Source organism: Athene cunicularia, assembly GCF_003259725.1.
Source record: "Athene cunicularia isolate RWA chromosome 8 unlocalized genomic scaffold, athCun1 chr8_part1, whole genome shotgun sequence".
Lineage (NCBI taxonomy): Eukaryota > Metazoa > Chordata > Aves > Strigiformes > Strigidae > Athene > Athene cunicularia.
Window position 1 is genome coordinate 7,539,964 of NW_020799109.1, and position 16,695 is coordinate 7,556,658.

The 16,695-nt window shown below is 36.8% G+C and overlaps 1 protein-coding gene across 1 annotated transcript in view; it reads left to right on the top strand.

Annotated features, from left to right (window-relative positions):
* The window catches only part of FAF1 (Fas associated factor 1), a 155,146-nt gene that overhangs the window by 134,523 nt on the left and 3,928 nt on the right, over positions 1-16,695 (top strand). Inside the window, exon 18 of the mRNA XM_026853882.1 lies at positions 3,923-4,138. Within this exon, the coding sequence (XP_026709683.1) occupies positions 3,923-4,138 (216 nt within the window). The remainder of the gene's footprint in view (positions 1-3,922; positions 4,139-16,695) is intronic.

Sequence of the window (16,695 nt, forward strand, 5' to 3'; positions counted from 1 at the left end):
TGCAGCTAAATGGTTTTCATCCACTGTTTAACAGCTTTTTTATTCTGCTATCTGGGTCACAATTACATCATCTGGGTCTGAATTTACAGCCAGATATTAGATAGATCTCCTGCTAACAGGAGATCCATGAAATGAGATCCATAAATGGTGGAATCTTTGGGAATCTCTAACCTTATTTCTGCAGCCACTCCTTTCAAAAGTAGAATACCATGGAGCCCTTTCATTTCTTCCAGTAGATAGCACGAAGCCTAGCTTCAGTTCTGACCTGACCAAACAAGTTGCCAAATTTAATTTGGAAGATAAAACAAATTTTAAAAGAATGTTAAGGAAAAAAAAAAATCAAAAATCTAGAAAATTTGATTTATGGTACATTTTTAAATTTCTGGTCTTCGACAGAATCTTCCTTAGAATGAAAATTGTGCTTAAACAAACACTTTACATCTTTAGGCCTATATAAGAAAATACAAGCCATGTGCTGTGAAGAGTACCTCAGACTCTGTTATTTTGTAAATTTTCTTAATTTTGTAGATTCTCAGGGTCCCAGTGCCTGTCAGAGATGGCTCCTGAAGCCTCTTTCAGGATCTAGGCTAGCTCCTTTCCTAGCTGTGTGTCTGTGTTGGTATTTACATAAGGCATCATATACACAAATTCACTTATATGAGTGCCTTCCCCTTTATCACCTCCTGGCAAATACAAAATGTGGTAAAAAGGGATACAGCCATGTTTCTTTCCCTGAAGTCTCACCACATTTCAAAGGACAGGTAAAATAGACTAGTCATTAAAATATTTCCATTCATTCTGTGAAGGTCTTGGAATGTAAGTCCTTACAGAACTTCTGTGAAACACAGTTGATACTTGAAAAGGATTTTGAACCCCTTGTATAAAATTTTCAAAATAGAAGTTATATTCGCATATAAATGTCTTGACTGAAATCACAATTGACTGGGGGTTGTCCTTGGACTTGTAGGCATGTAAGATTCTGTGATGAAGTTACTAATGAATACAAAGCTATATCAGCATCCCTACTGAATATATGTTTCCTGAGTATGTTTCCAATACTACATCAAATATAAATTAAATATAAATATTAAAGACATGTATTTATTTATATAAAATATCAGTGTTTCAGTATTTTTGGTGGACTTAATAGAACTACTTTGCTTTGACTGTCATGGTTTATAGAGATTTGAAATTGTAAATTATACTCTCCACTTATTTAAGGTCCTTGGAACTCATGGAATCCTGATAAATCACAGCTTTGCTTATTCCCTGCTACACATGACTTAAATGTATACTTGACATTTCAGTCTTGTGTACTTTGCTGATGTATTATATTATATTTTGCATTATACAACTGCAAAAAAGTTGGCTATGAACACATTTATTATCCCCTGAGATAAACTCAATAAACAAACCATATGAGCAATGCACTTGCATTTATTTTTTGACCAAGATAATTGCATTAAAAAACCTTAACCCTTTAAGCATACAAGAATCTTTTAAACAGAACTGCATTGTAAATACTAAATTCAACCCAAGCAGTAGAATTCAGTGGTTTGGGAAAGATGCAGTCCACTTCTTTTTTTTTTTTTTTATCCTACAGTATCTGATGACTTATTTATCTTCTGTTGTTAACATAAGCCAAGAATGGAAGCTAAAACACAAGTCAAGGAGCAATGCATAAAATGGGACTGTGAGAATTGTGTCAAGAATAATTTTAAGATGACAATTCTGTGAGGTTAATAGCAATCGAACGTAAATCAGTACTGCAGCAGTAACAAACTGTTGAGCAATCAGCTCACGCTCAGATGCAAGAAGTATGTTTTTCTTTTTTTTTAAGTAATTTTGCATGCATAGAAACAATAATTAATTCTGCTTTATTATATCTATTCCTGGACCTTTTCTGATAGCTTGGCCTTTTGGAAATAATTTTATTATGCAAAGGCTGCAAGACTGGTCCATGTTATCAAAGTATACCTGAGCTTCCCTGTTTTAATGTAGAGTACAGTAATGAAAATAATAGGATGTTTGCTTAGTAGAACAAAAGGGATTTTAACAATAATGTTTACTAACACTCCCCATTTTCAAGTATACAGATTACTTATACTGAATTGTTCTGCAACAGTGTTTACTTACAGAAGTGGCTTTACGTTCAGTTCATATATTTAAAATCTGACTGTTGAGCTAATTCACACGCTGAACATCTTTTTATCAACAGACTGAAATTGCTTGTTCAGGTCTATGGGTTTTTAATGTGATCCATCACATCACTCTTTTCTGACTTGGTTTGCTGGTACAGAATATCCATTGTAAATTGCCATTTTACGTTGAAGCCTTGGAGACTAGTTGCTTTGGGGAGCAACGCACTCTTTGCACAAAGAAAAGAGCTCTAATGAGCTACTGTTGTTTATTTTTCTATAATATAATTGATTGGGTTCAGTAAATAATGTAGCATCTGTTGTTATACTGTGTGGGGAAATGTCAAAACAGAAAGATAGTAAGCAGGTGGTTGAGAATGGAGAGAGAGAAAATTAAAATAGAATCTATTTAAAATATAATCTCATAGTACATGAGCAAAAATGAACTCAAGTTCTATGTATAAATATTTATACTGAGATATAATTTGCTCAGAGGTTCGTGTGTAAGAAGTACACTATTTAAAAGCCTTTTAATCTTGCTTCTGCCCAGTCCTTTCTCTTTAATGTAATCGTTCTCCATCAGTTTTTGTTACTAAATGACCTTGGGGAGGTTTTCAAAGGCACAAGTAGCAACTGTGTATCTTGAAAGTTCCTTAAAAATCTGGGTAAGTCCGTGCCTGAGTGCCTCTTCAGTTTGGAAAATTGTCTTTTAGGGGTATTTTGGGGGGAGGCAGTGTGATCGTGCTGCTTCTTCCATCCACTGGCATTCCCATTAACTGCCTGAAGTGAGGTGGTACTGTAACAAGGCTGATTTCTAAGTATGATCTCATTTTTAACAGATGCCAGTGCTTGTCCGTGAGTGCCTCAGTACCCTTGAAAGTCAAGCTCACCTTGTTCAGCAGCCTAATATTAGGCATCAATTTTTTAAAAAGAACTTCTGATCACAGTATGGGTGGTGTAGTAGCCCCCAGAGGCAGAGGACAGGGAACGCAGACTTGGCTCCTGCCCTTAAAATCTTGACGTCAGCGATATACACAATGTTAGCAGGCAGACGATCATGTAATGTCATTGCAATTTGGGGACTGATTTCATGCAAGTTGTTGCAGAAAATGTGCACACCTGTGCTTGGAACTATCTTTCTGCACATAATAATAATTGCTTGCTTTAAATCTTAAAGCTCCCATTTCTCTTCTCCTTGTTTTCTTCTCTGACTATTCCTACTTTTATATGTACTCTATGTGTCTAATGTACCTTCATGATGTTTTTAATTATGTCTTTTAACAGTGTTTTAGTTTGTTTATAGTAAATCTCCTGCATATATTTCTTTTTACTCTGAACTGCCACTAAGGGTCTTGTCTTTGCTGCAAATGGTCAGTTACTCTGTGCAAGAGAAAGGCAATTTGATAAGTGCTTTTAAAGAAATACTTTTACTGCCTTTTAATTTATACCCCTTGAAGGAAGCGATTGGCCACTTGACAATTATTCTCTCATTCAATTTTTTCCAAGGCTTTCTGCCAAATGATTAAATTACTTATCCCCATCATGCATTAACTGTAGACCTAATAATATGTGTTATAAAGAAGGATTTATTTTAATTAATTGTCTGGTGGGCTATTATTAAGAAATGAATAAAAATGATTTTGTCATTGAGATATAAAGCACATCTATGGCTCTGGAGCACTGTGGCACATCTTGAAGTTCTAGAAGAAATAAAAAGAAAAGCTTTCTGTGCTTTTATTCTGTTACTGGCATTGCATCCTAAATGGTTATTTTTCCTTCCTCAGGCTATCAGGCTCTCTCTTGAGCAATCTTTGCCTCCCGAACCGAAAGAGGAGAGCACCGAGTCCGTCAGTAAACTGCGCATTCGGACGCCCAGCGGAGAATTCTTTGAGCGGCGTTTCCTGGCCAGCAGCAAGCTGCAGGTTGTCTTTGATTTTGTAGCTTCCAAGGGATATCCTTGGGAGGAGTACAAGCTGCTGGGCACCTTTCCGAGGAGAGATGTGAGTAAATGCACCTTTCGGGAATAAATATCATGACTGCTCTGTGTTAGATGACCAGTATGTTACAGTATAGAAAGGTAAAGGATACGCCTGAATATGTTAAGAGTGCTGCCAAGCTCTGTGGCTGTAAGCAAGCCAGGTGCTGACCTACCAATGCTATCATGTTACGGACAAAATTGCATTGCAAAATCTGTTTCTAGTGACGCTGTAAAAATCCTCCATTTCTGCAACAACCAAGTTGTGTGGAGTATAGTCAGTGAAAACTGCCTGAATATGCTGAGCCACCATCGCTCACACCCTGTTTTCAAGGAAGCCACGGTGATATTAGCACTCTGTGTCAGTCTGTTGTGGGCTGGTATTTGTGATCTTTCTGGTGTTGCCATTTTGATGCAATTTTATATTATGAACAAGGAAGGCTCAGTGTCAAGATAGTATAGTTATGAGCTAATCGGTACATTCTAATAAATTACTCATACACCTGTTACATGATACTGGTAAATAATGATTTATATCTCCTCCCCTGAAATTCTAATGATGTACCTGCTCTGACTGATTTTCAAAATCCAGACTGCTTACAAAAGCCAGCTAAATTCTGTTGATTTATCAAGTATTTATATACTGGTTACTAAGTTTCTTTGAATATATACCTATATGTTTTTTGCTGTATTACAAATTAAATTTCATTTCTTAATTAGCCATTGTTACAGCAAAGGTAAAAGTCAGTGGGTCCGATTGTGCTGCAGCTACCTGGGGCCCTGCCTAAAAGGTGAAGGTAACAGGCACCTCAGAGATGACAGAACAGAGCCAAGCAGCAATGGGTGAAGTTCAGGAGCTTTTTGGCCATACTGCCTCAGTACTGCAAACAAGTGGGGGCAGCTCTGGATCAGCTGGGTTTTTGTTTGCTGGGGGTGTCTCCGGGTGACTGGTTAAGCCATTTTTCATCAAAGGAGCTCAGTAACTTGGGTTACTTTTCCATTCTGTTTCCCGTCACTGCCCCTGGAGGAAGTTCACTAGGAGTAAGGCTCTGTTTTGTACATTTGCAGTACTGTGTTGTAACAGATACCTCTTGCTTTTTCATCTTATTTGTAAGTTATTTAAAGTGGCACAAGTACTCTGAAGGGGAAGAAAATAATGTCCTTAGCAAGACTACAATCTCAAGAGCGGATGTGATTTCTGACCACTTTTTGGCATAACTCTCTGAACAGGATTGTAGTGCTTACAGCTTGTCTTTCATCTTGTCTTATATTGAGAATCCTAATCAGTCAGACTGAAAAGCAGCATTTAAGGAATCTCATTAATCACTAATTAACTTTACTCCTTAAGCATGTAATACCATTTCGAACAGAACCAAAGACTAGGAGTCACTTATGTTTCCAGAATTATTGATTGTTCAGTTTACGTGACAGAAGAAAACCAATCTTTCACAGTCTAAACATGCAACATATTTATGTCTTAGTATATAAAAAACCCTACAAGTATATTACTCTTAACTTTTTGACATTTGTTTTGCACTTTAGACTGGCTGTTTCTGTACATAATCACATCATTATCAATTCTAGTCCTCTGTAACAAACTCAAAAACAGATCAGATGACTCACATAAGAACAAATTTTAAAAGGAGTAGAAAAGAAAAAAGACCACTAAATTAGAACAGGCTGGTATTTTCAGGGCATTTGTGAAACTGTCCAGGAGAAAACACTGAGACCAGGAAAGAAGAATTTGCTGGTAGAATACAGAGCCATTGGTCTGTCACATGGGAAGCAAAGACCCTCTCATCTTTTTTCTGATTCTAACCTAACAATGTCATGTATGAGGAGTCACATAAATGATTCATGCCAGCTGATTCAGTGGCCATGTATGAATTCGGTTGCCATTGTGACCATCAGAGCTACAACAAACAAAATGTAATCCCCAGGGGTTTGTTAACCACTGAGAACTATAAATGACATCTGCCATGTTTCCCAGGTTCGGGAAGTTGGTTGTGTGCAACTCTATAGACAAGATTTTTTTTTTTTTTTTTTTTTTTTTTTTTTTTTTAAATCGTCATTGCTGAATGCTGCGGAAGTACAGTAAAAGTATGTATTTGTTGCCTTAGGCTTCATGGTATATAGTCATTTAAAAATACACTGTAAGTTCTCAAGACCCTCCCGCTATGTGATATCACAAACATACATTGAGATCTGGGCAACAGGAACAGAGCACTTCGGATGCTTGTGCTCCAGAAAACAGTAGCATTTTAAATGTCTGTTCGTGTTTAGACTATACATAACATTTTATTTTTTAAATCTGTTTGAAAGTATCAGAATTACTTTGCTGAAGTTTTTGCTGCAATAAGATGTAAACAAGTTGTCTTAAGTTAGTATTTTTAATTCTATCCTAATCTGTATTACGATAACATATACACACCCCCAAAAGTTTTTCTGTTTTATCAGAACAAGGGGGTTATCTTCAACCAAATCAACATTGTCTTGGGGTAAACTTGTTAGAGCATTTTACCAGTTTTTCAAAACTAACAGTCCTGGTATCCTGATACAGTGTTGTTGAACTATTTTTACTTCTTTGGTAAATAAAAATTCATTAGTTCTTAGTTCTATGTTCCAGCTGCTTACACAGATATCCTTAGCTAACTTAAAGTTGGTATCATAACCCTACTGTAAATACAAACTTCTACACATGAGTAAATACACAGATTAACCTTTTCCAGACACTACTTGTAGATTTTAAAGCAGCGGTGACATTCCAAATCAGTTAAGCACATGCAGTGACTTGTTATTGGGTCTTTGTCACTGACTGCGTTGTTCTTTCTACCAGCACTGAAATTAGATATTAACCACCTCCTCTCTCCGTACCTTAACCAAGGCAGCACTGCACGCCATACCGACAAGCGTGTATCACACGGGTGAACCTGGGTCAGCAGGTAACTTCTACCTCTAGCTTTGAAAACATTTGGCAAGCACATCTTTTGGAGTGAAAGGCTGTATTAGAAGTTCTTTGCGTTATTCTTAAATGCACTTGCAAAGGCTTTATGGAAGCAAAGGTGTGCACTATTTCAATGTATGGGCTGATTTTAGAATTATAGTTCCCTTTTTTTTTTTCGAATCACTCTAATCTTCAAAATGCATTTAACTGTAACAAAAAGAGCTTACCCTAAGCATATTAGCATGCTTGGTCAACCTTCTCATTCAGTATTTCTTCGAAGTCACTTTCTCTTAAAAGTCTTCCCAAACACTAATTTCAGTAGTCCACCTGCAAGATCCACCTTCTCCCAGTACCCTGGAGACTTCCCGAAGGATCAGTTCCTCACTCCATCCGTGGTGGGAATCTGTAGATCTTCCTATAACTCTTTAACGTTGTATGGAGTGGGCATTTCACCACACTTCAGGCAAGAAGTGTACCAGGTCTAGCTGAAACCATAGGAGGAATGTGCAGAACAAATTTACCCAAACTGGACTTCAGCCACTATTGGGATGAATGCTGTTTGTGAATGTCTCATGGTGTCTCTCAGAAAAGAAGGTCCCTGCACGCTTTCTCCTTTGAAAGACTGGATTTATTCTTCTGAAAAATCAAAATTGCAACCTCTAATTTCTTCTGCTCATTTCTCCTTAAGGTGGAACATTAGTTATGTGTTTGAGAGTATGCATTTTGCAGACATGGTATTAGAGACTTAAGCGATTTATTTACTGTATCTGGAAGCCCTGGTAAGCCAAGACTTCTACAGTATTTCACATTTTATTTTTCTGAGCCACAGCTTAGGATCAGGTGGCAGTTAAGTCACTTAAGGTTATTTAAATGCATCTAAAATGTTGCTTAATAATTCAGAACCAGTTTGCTCTGTTTAGAGTATTAAGATTTTTTAAATCCTTTTAATTAACCAATTTCAACAGCAGTTTAAATAAACAGAAACAAAAAATCTGTCTCCCTTGAAAGGGCAGAAAATAAATTTAACTCAAACTGCATGTCAATTGAAATTAGGTATGATCAGGATTTCAGTAAATTTAGGGCCAGACAATGTTACGTGAGAGAATAGAGTAAGATATTCCTCTGAACCCAAATGAGATCATCATTCCTGTGCTCTGGCAGGAGTAATCCTCCTTGATGCCCACAGTGGTGAAAATAACACCACAGGATAGTAAGTTTAGCTGTAGCACTCAGCACACATTGTCACCTGGGCAGGTAACTATCCTCTGATGTTCTCGGAAAGGTAATGTTAGAGCATGATCCCCATATTTCTATGCCAGGTAGTTTGGCAATTTTGTATATCAGTTCTAGAAGTCATTCTTTATAAGGATTATTCTGCACTTCGCCCAGTGCAAACTGTTTCCTTCAGATAACCTACTTCTAAACTCATTAGGTGGTGTTTAAACTCTTTCAGTAGCTCATGGAAGTGTTATACATCCAGGACCATCTCTGGCTTTTAACATTCTTTCCCCTAACGATCATCTTTATAGAAATAGGAAAGAAAGATGTTGCCGTGAGAAGGGATTCATCCAGTGTCGTGGTTATACCCAGAAGTGCTTTTAGTAACTTCACATAAATCAGGAAAGTAGCTTGAATATCTGTCTTATGGTAAAAGAGGAGAAAGATGAATGTTTTCTGATATGTTCAAAAAATTCGAGAATGTTTTAGTAATTTTCAGGGAAAATTTAACATTGTAATCCATGTCATTTTTCCACTTATTTCAGTTACCGATGTTTATATTTCCTACTGCATAAAATAGTACTAATCTGTTTTAATTCACATCATTTAAAATTTTTCAGGTCAATACAGATCTGATGGTGGCATGTGTTTATCAGCTCTGATCTAGTTACGCAAGGCCACAGCCATCTACAAAGATAGATGTCCCTCCTCTTGTCATTTACAACTATTCTTAAGTCAATATACCTGCCCTTGTCTTACCGCTCTTTTCAGGGTATGTTGTTATTTTAATTATTCAAAGCAGTTATGTTTAGTTTAGTTAAGACACTGAGAAGTTGTCTAAGCAAATGGGCCATACCAGCCTAGCATATTCCCATGGTTCTTTGAGAAGCGTGATTTCTGATCGTTGTTCCTGATGACTTGCAACAGTAGAATGATTGGACTGATTAACCTTGAGTGCAAGAGGAATGGACCATGTATCACTGCAGGCAGATTGCTGAAGCATTTGCAGCCCCTAGGTTTTATTGCTTTTAACAAGTTTGTTGCTCACAAAGAATAGCATCAGTCTTTCAGTCAGCACCTACAAGGGGAGCAGGTGATACTCTTGCCCTACTGAAGTCAATGGTAGTCCTTTAGAGAATACTGAGGGGATTTTGCCTCTTGAAATGCGATGTTTACTTTTATGGAAATATACTAATATTCAAAATATATATATAAAATAGTCAAAATATATGGATATATATCTATATCCATATATACAATAGTCCAAAATATATGGAAATATATAATAGTCAAAAATTCTGTGTTACAGAAAGATTTTTTTTTTTTTCATTGACTTTACATTTTTATGTTTCTTCCAAGAAAGACAGACTTGATCTGTCTTTTCAGATCTGGTGTCTTTGCGTAAGTGACTGTGATATCCAAAGAGAAAGATTAAAGCCCTTCATGTATCAAGTCACTGAAAGGAATGTCTTCCTCATCTCGTAGATGTAAGCTTATACTGAAAAGAAATAGAATTACATTCTGTAAGTCAGTATAGTTTCTGATCTCTCACAACAACTCCATGTGAATATGGGGAATGTTTAACCAATTTCAGGAAATAGGTGTGCATTTCAGATGAGCTATTTTACTGAAGACTTACTAAAGGAAGCAAGCATTCACCACAACACTGAACACTCAGCGCGGTATGTGAACTCTCAGTTGAGTCATCCTCATTAGTTAACCTGATGACTAATGCCAACCATGTGATTAATATATTCCACCCAAGCACATCCCTTGGACCAAAAGTGTTCTTTTATTCAGCACTGCCCCATTTTACAAACATGTATTTCAGGGGAGACGCGTTATTGTTCACAGGAAGATGCATTAGTTAAGCCGCAGATCTTTGCTGTTGCATATGGCATTATCCAGCATAAACTGGGCCTAAGATATTTTGTAGTTTTTCCCCAGATTTCATGCTTAATGTCAATTTTGTAGGCTTTTTTCCCCTTGTAGGAAGAAAATCTAATGATAAAATACCAATCAAGAGCCTTTGTAATAGTATGATACGAGGAATGCTGCGTCTGGTTACCAGAAAATTTAATGATCTCCTGCTGTTTTGGTAATTGCATAAGTAATACATCAGACTGAATCACCAAAGCAGTCTTAGGCGCGCTTTTTATTCTCTTTACCTATCTACCAATCACAATGTTATACTGTAGATATCATTGTGGTATCTGAACATCTTAATCCTTTGAACTTGTGATAAAAATCCTTTTGGATTGTTTTTCCATGCAGTTATAATTAAGTGCACATGAATCCAATCCTGGGTCATTCTCATGTGAGTGGCTGTGTTCACATCCATTCCCCTTTGGGATGTATGCAAAACGAAGTTCTTGCAGTTCATTTAGAGGACTAAATGTATTTATATGTTTTCAAATTTCCAGAAGATGTGGCTGTCTGCTTCCTTTCAGCTCTTCATCAATATCCACAGTGAAAGCTGTAGTATTTCTGGGGACATGATCTTCTCTGTAGCTAGCACATTTAAAAATCATTAAATACATGAATAATTAGTTTGATATAAGCACACTGGCAGCAGTGCCTGCAAGTAACAGACTGTTTTGCTCCTTGGCACAGCAGAAAGGATGCTTAACATACAAATGATCTCATGTGTAAATGACAGTACTTGAACCTGTTCTCTACTCAGCAAGAAAACTGAAAGTAAATAGTATGAAGGAGCAGGTGATGGAGCTCTTCCGCCCGCAAGTCCTTTGTCGGGAAAAGCCCCATTCTGCAGTGTTCTGTCAGCTTCTCTTTTCCAAGAAAACACACAAAGAATTCCTAAATAGATCAAATACTTCAAAGCAGAAAAAAGGGAGGAAGGAAAGTGGAAAACCTTCCTCTTCCCTCAAAATCTGAAGTCCTCCAGTCTCAGAGTTGTTGGCACTGTGGAGACCAGCATCATCTTGTTCAATACTAGCAGATAACTCCTCTGACTGCCACTGACTTTGACTTCTTGCTCTCAATTTATAAGGCACCTTGTGTAATACTTTAACGCCATCAATACCACATCGACACGTTACTGATAATTAAATACTTTTGTGTTTTCACTTCTCCTATCAAAATGAGAAAATGCATTTGTTATTTTGTCATTGAAAATGACCTGTTTGAAAGGCTAGAGGAAGATGCATTTTTTCTCTAGTGATTTTTTCAGTGAGATTAATTCTTAGAAATAAATACAAAACAGATATTCAGTCATATTAGTAGCTGGATGTATTTTGGCTGTGTTTTGGGGGAGTACTGATCACTAAAGTAAATTCACGATCTTGAACTAAAAGGAAGCACAGAGCTACCCAAGAGGAACTACTGCTGTACATAGCACTTCCTAATGTCTTTTATTGGAAGGTAGATAAACTATAGTTATATATTTCTTGTGCTACCCACTCTTAGAAAGTCATAGGATTTGGGAAAAAAATCAGGTATTTTTTTAAACATCCTTAACATCTGGGCTTGTATTTAGTTTTGGTGCAAGAATGATTAGTGTTTGTGGGTTTTCAAGCTTCGTTCTACAAAGGTGATATTTTTACCAATTAAAAAATCACATTTTCATGTAGCATCATGAATTCATAATGTTGAACTCCCAATAATCCATATACAATGATACACAATTATAGTGACACTAGATTTGGGCTTATCCTTATTATTTACACTGTCCTGCCATTATGCTTAGCATTTAAAAAAAGCAGAGAGAACAGTTGCTGTCTTAATTTACTGTCTGAAAAGTCAAGTAATGCAAGGCAGGTTTATACATCTTTGCTTTTTGCAATCTATGCAGCAAATTCTCTTCTGATATAAATTATGTTAAGTCAACAAAAATTTACTCTATGTAAGGTCTGGCAGCATCTCAGGTATCTCAGCTGTATGGCTTTTCTAAGAAAGAGTGGAAAGCATGCTCAAAGTAGAGGATATAATATCACAATTTTATGTTTTATCAATAAATATGCTTGATCTAAAATACTGTTTTGAGAAAATATCTTCAGAGAAATAAGATAGTGTGTGACATCTGGATTAAAGCTTTGTACTGAGAATGAGACTAGAAGTCTTTTACTATGACATATTTTTCCTTATTTGTGACGGCTTTCTTCAATTCAGATGTAAATTATCTCCAAGTTTATTCAACTAAGCCAGATCTAATTGCATATATTTCTATAAAATAACCCCACTTTTGTTTGTTGCTCAAGTTGAGCATATTATCTGTATAACCCATAGATATTTCAATAGGTAGAAAGGATTCACTGTATTTGTTTGTGTGTCATTCTGAAAATATAGTTTTTTAAACAGATCTGGTACTTTACCAGGTGTGCCTTTAAGTAATTTCTATTGCATTTATACTTTAGGAGGATTAGGAAAGAGAGTAAAAGAACTCTTTGTCCGTTAGATTCATTAAATGAATTCATGCGTGTGTAAGTGGTATAGAGGCCGTGCTACTCAGGAATCAGATCCTTGTCCTAGGGTGTAGAGAAAGGTGAAGGGTGTGATATTTACTGCTTGTGTAAGTGTCATAATAATTGTGTATTCGAGTCTTTATTTTTAAATGACCTTCCTGGGCATTAAGCCTTTTTTTTTTTTTTATTTATCTTTCCCCTGCAGAGTTAGGGAGGGTAAGGAACCACACCTTTGAAATGGTGAAAGTACAGCTGTTCAGGATGTGAATGTGTAACAGAACAGATAGGTCAGCAAAGGTGAAGACAGAAATGATACAAAAGTTGTTCTAGAAGGAAAAAGATGTTGTAAAAATGTATTGATATTTTTGTTATTGGGTTGTTAAAAAACCCAAGGAACTTTTTTCAGAATAAAGTGTGAGTAGCTACTACATTCTTACAGGAGAAGTCTAAGAGTTAACATTGCTATCTTTTGATTTTGCGCAGTCTGAAATCATTCAAACTTCAAAGTGCCACAGAAGTACTTCAAACCAACTAGCTAGTGCTTAGTTGAAATAATTACCACACAGTTCATGTAAACAAATGCCTATTAAAATAATAAATTTCCTGTGCACCAAACCAACAGTGGCTATATAACAAAGGTCTTTAACAGATTAAGTCTTTTCTCCAGTGTACCAAAGCGTAAGGTAAAATCCTGTAAAATCGTATCCATAATTGGCAGAAAAGTATTGTTTTACCAACTTGAACCTACAGTGAAAGCAAGACATTTTGCAGCTCAATGGCAAGGTCTAACCAGATATAATAGAAATAAGGTCCTGTTACCATCCTCTGGTCATGTTGCTAGAGAGTCTTCCCTGAAGAGAGGGAAGTATTAAAGGTTGCACAGAAAGTCATTTGCCTGAAGATGAAATCTCCCAGGGCGCGATCTGCTTTGGCTCTGGGACAGCCCTGAATGCACATGCATGTTGTTCTGCAGAATTCTGTGAGCTTGAGTCTTAGTAATTTTGCTGTCACTTGGGTTGTCTCTTAGCACCTGAACAGTGTGTCCTTCCTCTGCCACCCTCCTCACTATGTAAACTTGGAACAGTTTAGAGTCCCTTTTTAAAGGGTTTTAATTTACATTTCATTATAATATAAAGTACTTACCTTAGCAAAATGACAAAATATATTTTAAAAATACATTCACCTCATCAGCTGGTATCACCATGTGACGTGTGAGTGGACTCTTATTAGAGTACATGCATACGACTGGTACAAAGTCAGTTATTGCAGGACTTGAAAATACAGAGAAACGCCATGCTTTTAGCATTTATTTAGGCCTTTAACAAATGCTGAAAGCTTAACTTGGTGAATTTTGCAATCTTAATCAAGAAAGTCTTTTCACCACATGGATACCTATGTAATCTTCACAGAGTTCAACAGGATCAAAGCAGTTTCAGCATATAAAAACATGATTAAGTGATTTCCTGTGTAATTGCTAACAACATAGAAGAAACGTTTAAAAAATGAAGGTATAGGGGTTTGGAACAATGTAACGTAGATAATGTGCAGGGCTGTTTTCAAAAGAGCACAATGCAATGACATCAGAGCAAAGAATTGTCAGCACTGAAGTGGACTCCAGAATTTGTCCTAATGGTAATGAAGCAAGGTACGCAGATGTAAATATGAAGGTATTTTATACTTTAGGCATTATGAAATAATCCACATAAATGTAAGTGAATAAAATTCATTAGAACACTACATTGGACACAACTTTGTGGGGTACAGCTTTTCCAGGGTTCTTTGATCTCTATTATATATCATTCTTTAGTTTCTAATTCTGTTTTAAAATACTGTAAGTTACAAAGCATCTTAGGTCTTATATTTCATATATTTACAAGAGAAACCATTTCTTTTGGTAGGAGCTGTATTCACTAATAAGGCTTCTATTCATAGTAAACAACATATTTACAAACCACAAATAACAAAGTAGAAGCTGCAGAAGGGTTATGGTGTGATAATTAAGTACAATGGCGACCCATATGAACAGAAAATGCCAAGGAGCTAAAACAAAGCAACAACAGCTTTGTTTGTTGACAGATGTAGGAGCCATATTGTTAGTTAATTGGGTAATGGTGTAAACATTTGCAAACTCTGCTGTCCCTCAGTGAATTAAGCAGCACACTGAAATTATGGTGAAAAGCTGCACAGTCCTTTTGCTGCAGGTACTCCACAATGCTTTTGGCTAACCCTCTAAGTATGAAGACACTGAGGAAGGGACATCATGCATTGTTATTATTTAAGGTACTTGAAGTTTGCAAACCTTAGAGTTTAGACTAGGATATGGATCTTGAATTACACTCAAGTGAATAATAGGTTCCCATATGGTTACAGTCTGGAAGATTGTGCTCATTGCCTAGGCTTGCTTTTCAGATTCCTTTTTTTTTTTTTTTTCCCAAAAGTAGAAGAGACTTGTTCTATCTCTCCTGGCTTTTCTTGCAAAAAAAAAAATAAAATGGTTGCAGGATTTGAAAATAGAGAGGTCTAATTAGTTACTGGCTTGATCTGAAAAGAAGGAAAATTGCTTCTCAGGTGCACAATACCTCATATGCTGTGAATTGCAGAGACCCCTATTTACGTCGCATTCTGTGTCTGTGTGCAATAATGGACTGTATCAGAATACCAAAACATTAAAAAATGCAACAAGATACTTAATTAGCATACTTCTGTAATCACAAACTTAAATGCACTACTTTGGATGTTTTTTACATAACAGGTTTGCTTTCTAAGATAATAAGCTTTCAATAATTTAAGCAGCATCTGTGCAGGAATGCATAATTGGACTGTAGATAATAGGAATCTAAAATTGAGTCTGGTTTTTACAAATTATTTTTCTCTTCAGACATTTAGCAATAGCTCACCACAGTACATGAAGTTTTAGAAAATATGTTCCTGCTTTGGGAATCAAAATAATGCATCTGTTTGGTTGGGGAGGGGTGGTTTTTTTTTTTTGGTTTTTTTTTTTTTTTGTGAGATCTGCTCTCTTTTCCCTGAACACAGTAAGTCAGTCTACTGCACAGCTAGTTCCCATAAGATTTATTTTTGTATTTACAAATATCTGCGGCTGGATCAGCCTCTTCATACCTGATATAATATTCTCCTCCAAATCAATGCTCCTAGTGCTCATAAAGGAGCAGGAGCAAACCAATCGACCAGCCGGTCGCTCCCAGTTGTGGAAGGCAGTTCCAGTGGAGGAGGCAGGCGGGAGGTCTGCACGGAGCCAGCTCACTTACCGAGGCTCCCAGGCTGCCTCCCCAGCGCTCTCCATCCCTCGGGACGTGAGGACATTGTCCCAGGCAGCCCTCCCTTATTGTAGGTGCCTGTTGGCATTATTACAGTTCAGTGAGATATCAGGGCGATGCACAGCAGCAGCGTACCTTCCCTTAACTCTTACAACTCCACTGGCATCTTCAGATGTGGCCCGAGGAGGTGAGGAATCCTCACTGGTTATTTTCCATTAGAAACTAGATTGCCATTTCCTTACTGCATGGATTCAACTACAGTTCCCATGGAATATCCATGGAAGCAAAATACACATCAGGTCATATCCTTCTAATAGCTTTCTCAGCTTTACAGGAGCAACTGAGAACTTTATTGCTTTTAATTTTTAATTTTGGAGGAGTATATTTTGTTATGATTTCTCTTTAGGTAACTAAGCAAGAAAAGAGTCTCATGAAACCTCTTTACGACAGATACAGAATTCTCAAGAAACTTCTTGCAACTCCATCTCTGATCACAACAATTGTAAGTTGGAAATAATTCGTATCCATTGTCAAGAAAACCTACTAAATGTTGTGTTTGATTTGGACCGGTAGGTCAGTTTGACAGCAACAGAGCCGCTGCTATTTGAAGAATCGGCTCAGTGGTTAATACAGGATGCTGATATTTCAAATGGAGCAAAAGCTCCGTAAAATCCTGTGTCCCTGAGGTTGCAATGTATGGCAGCAGTTTCTGAGGCAACCG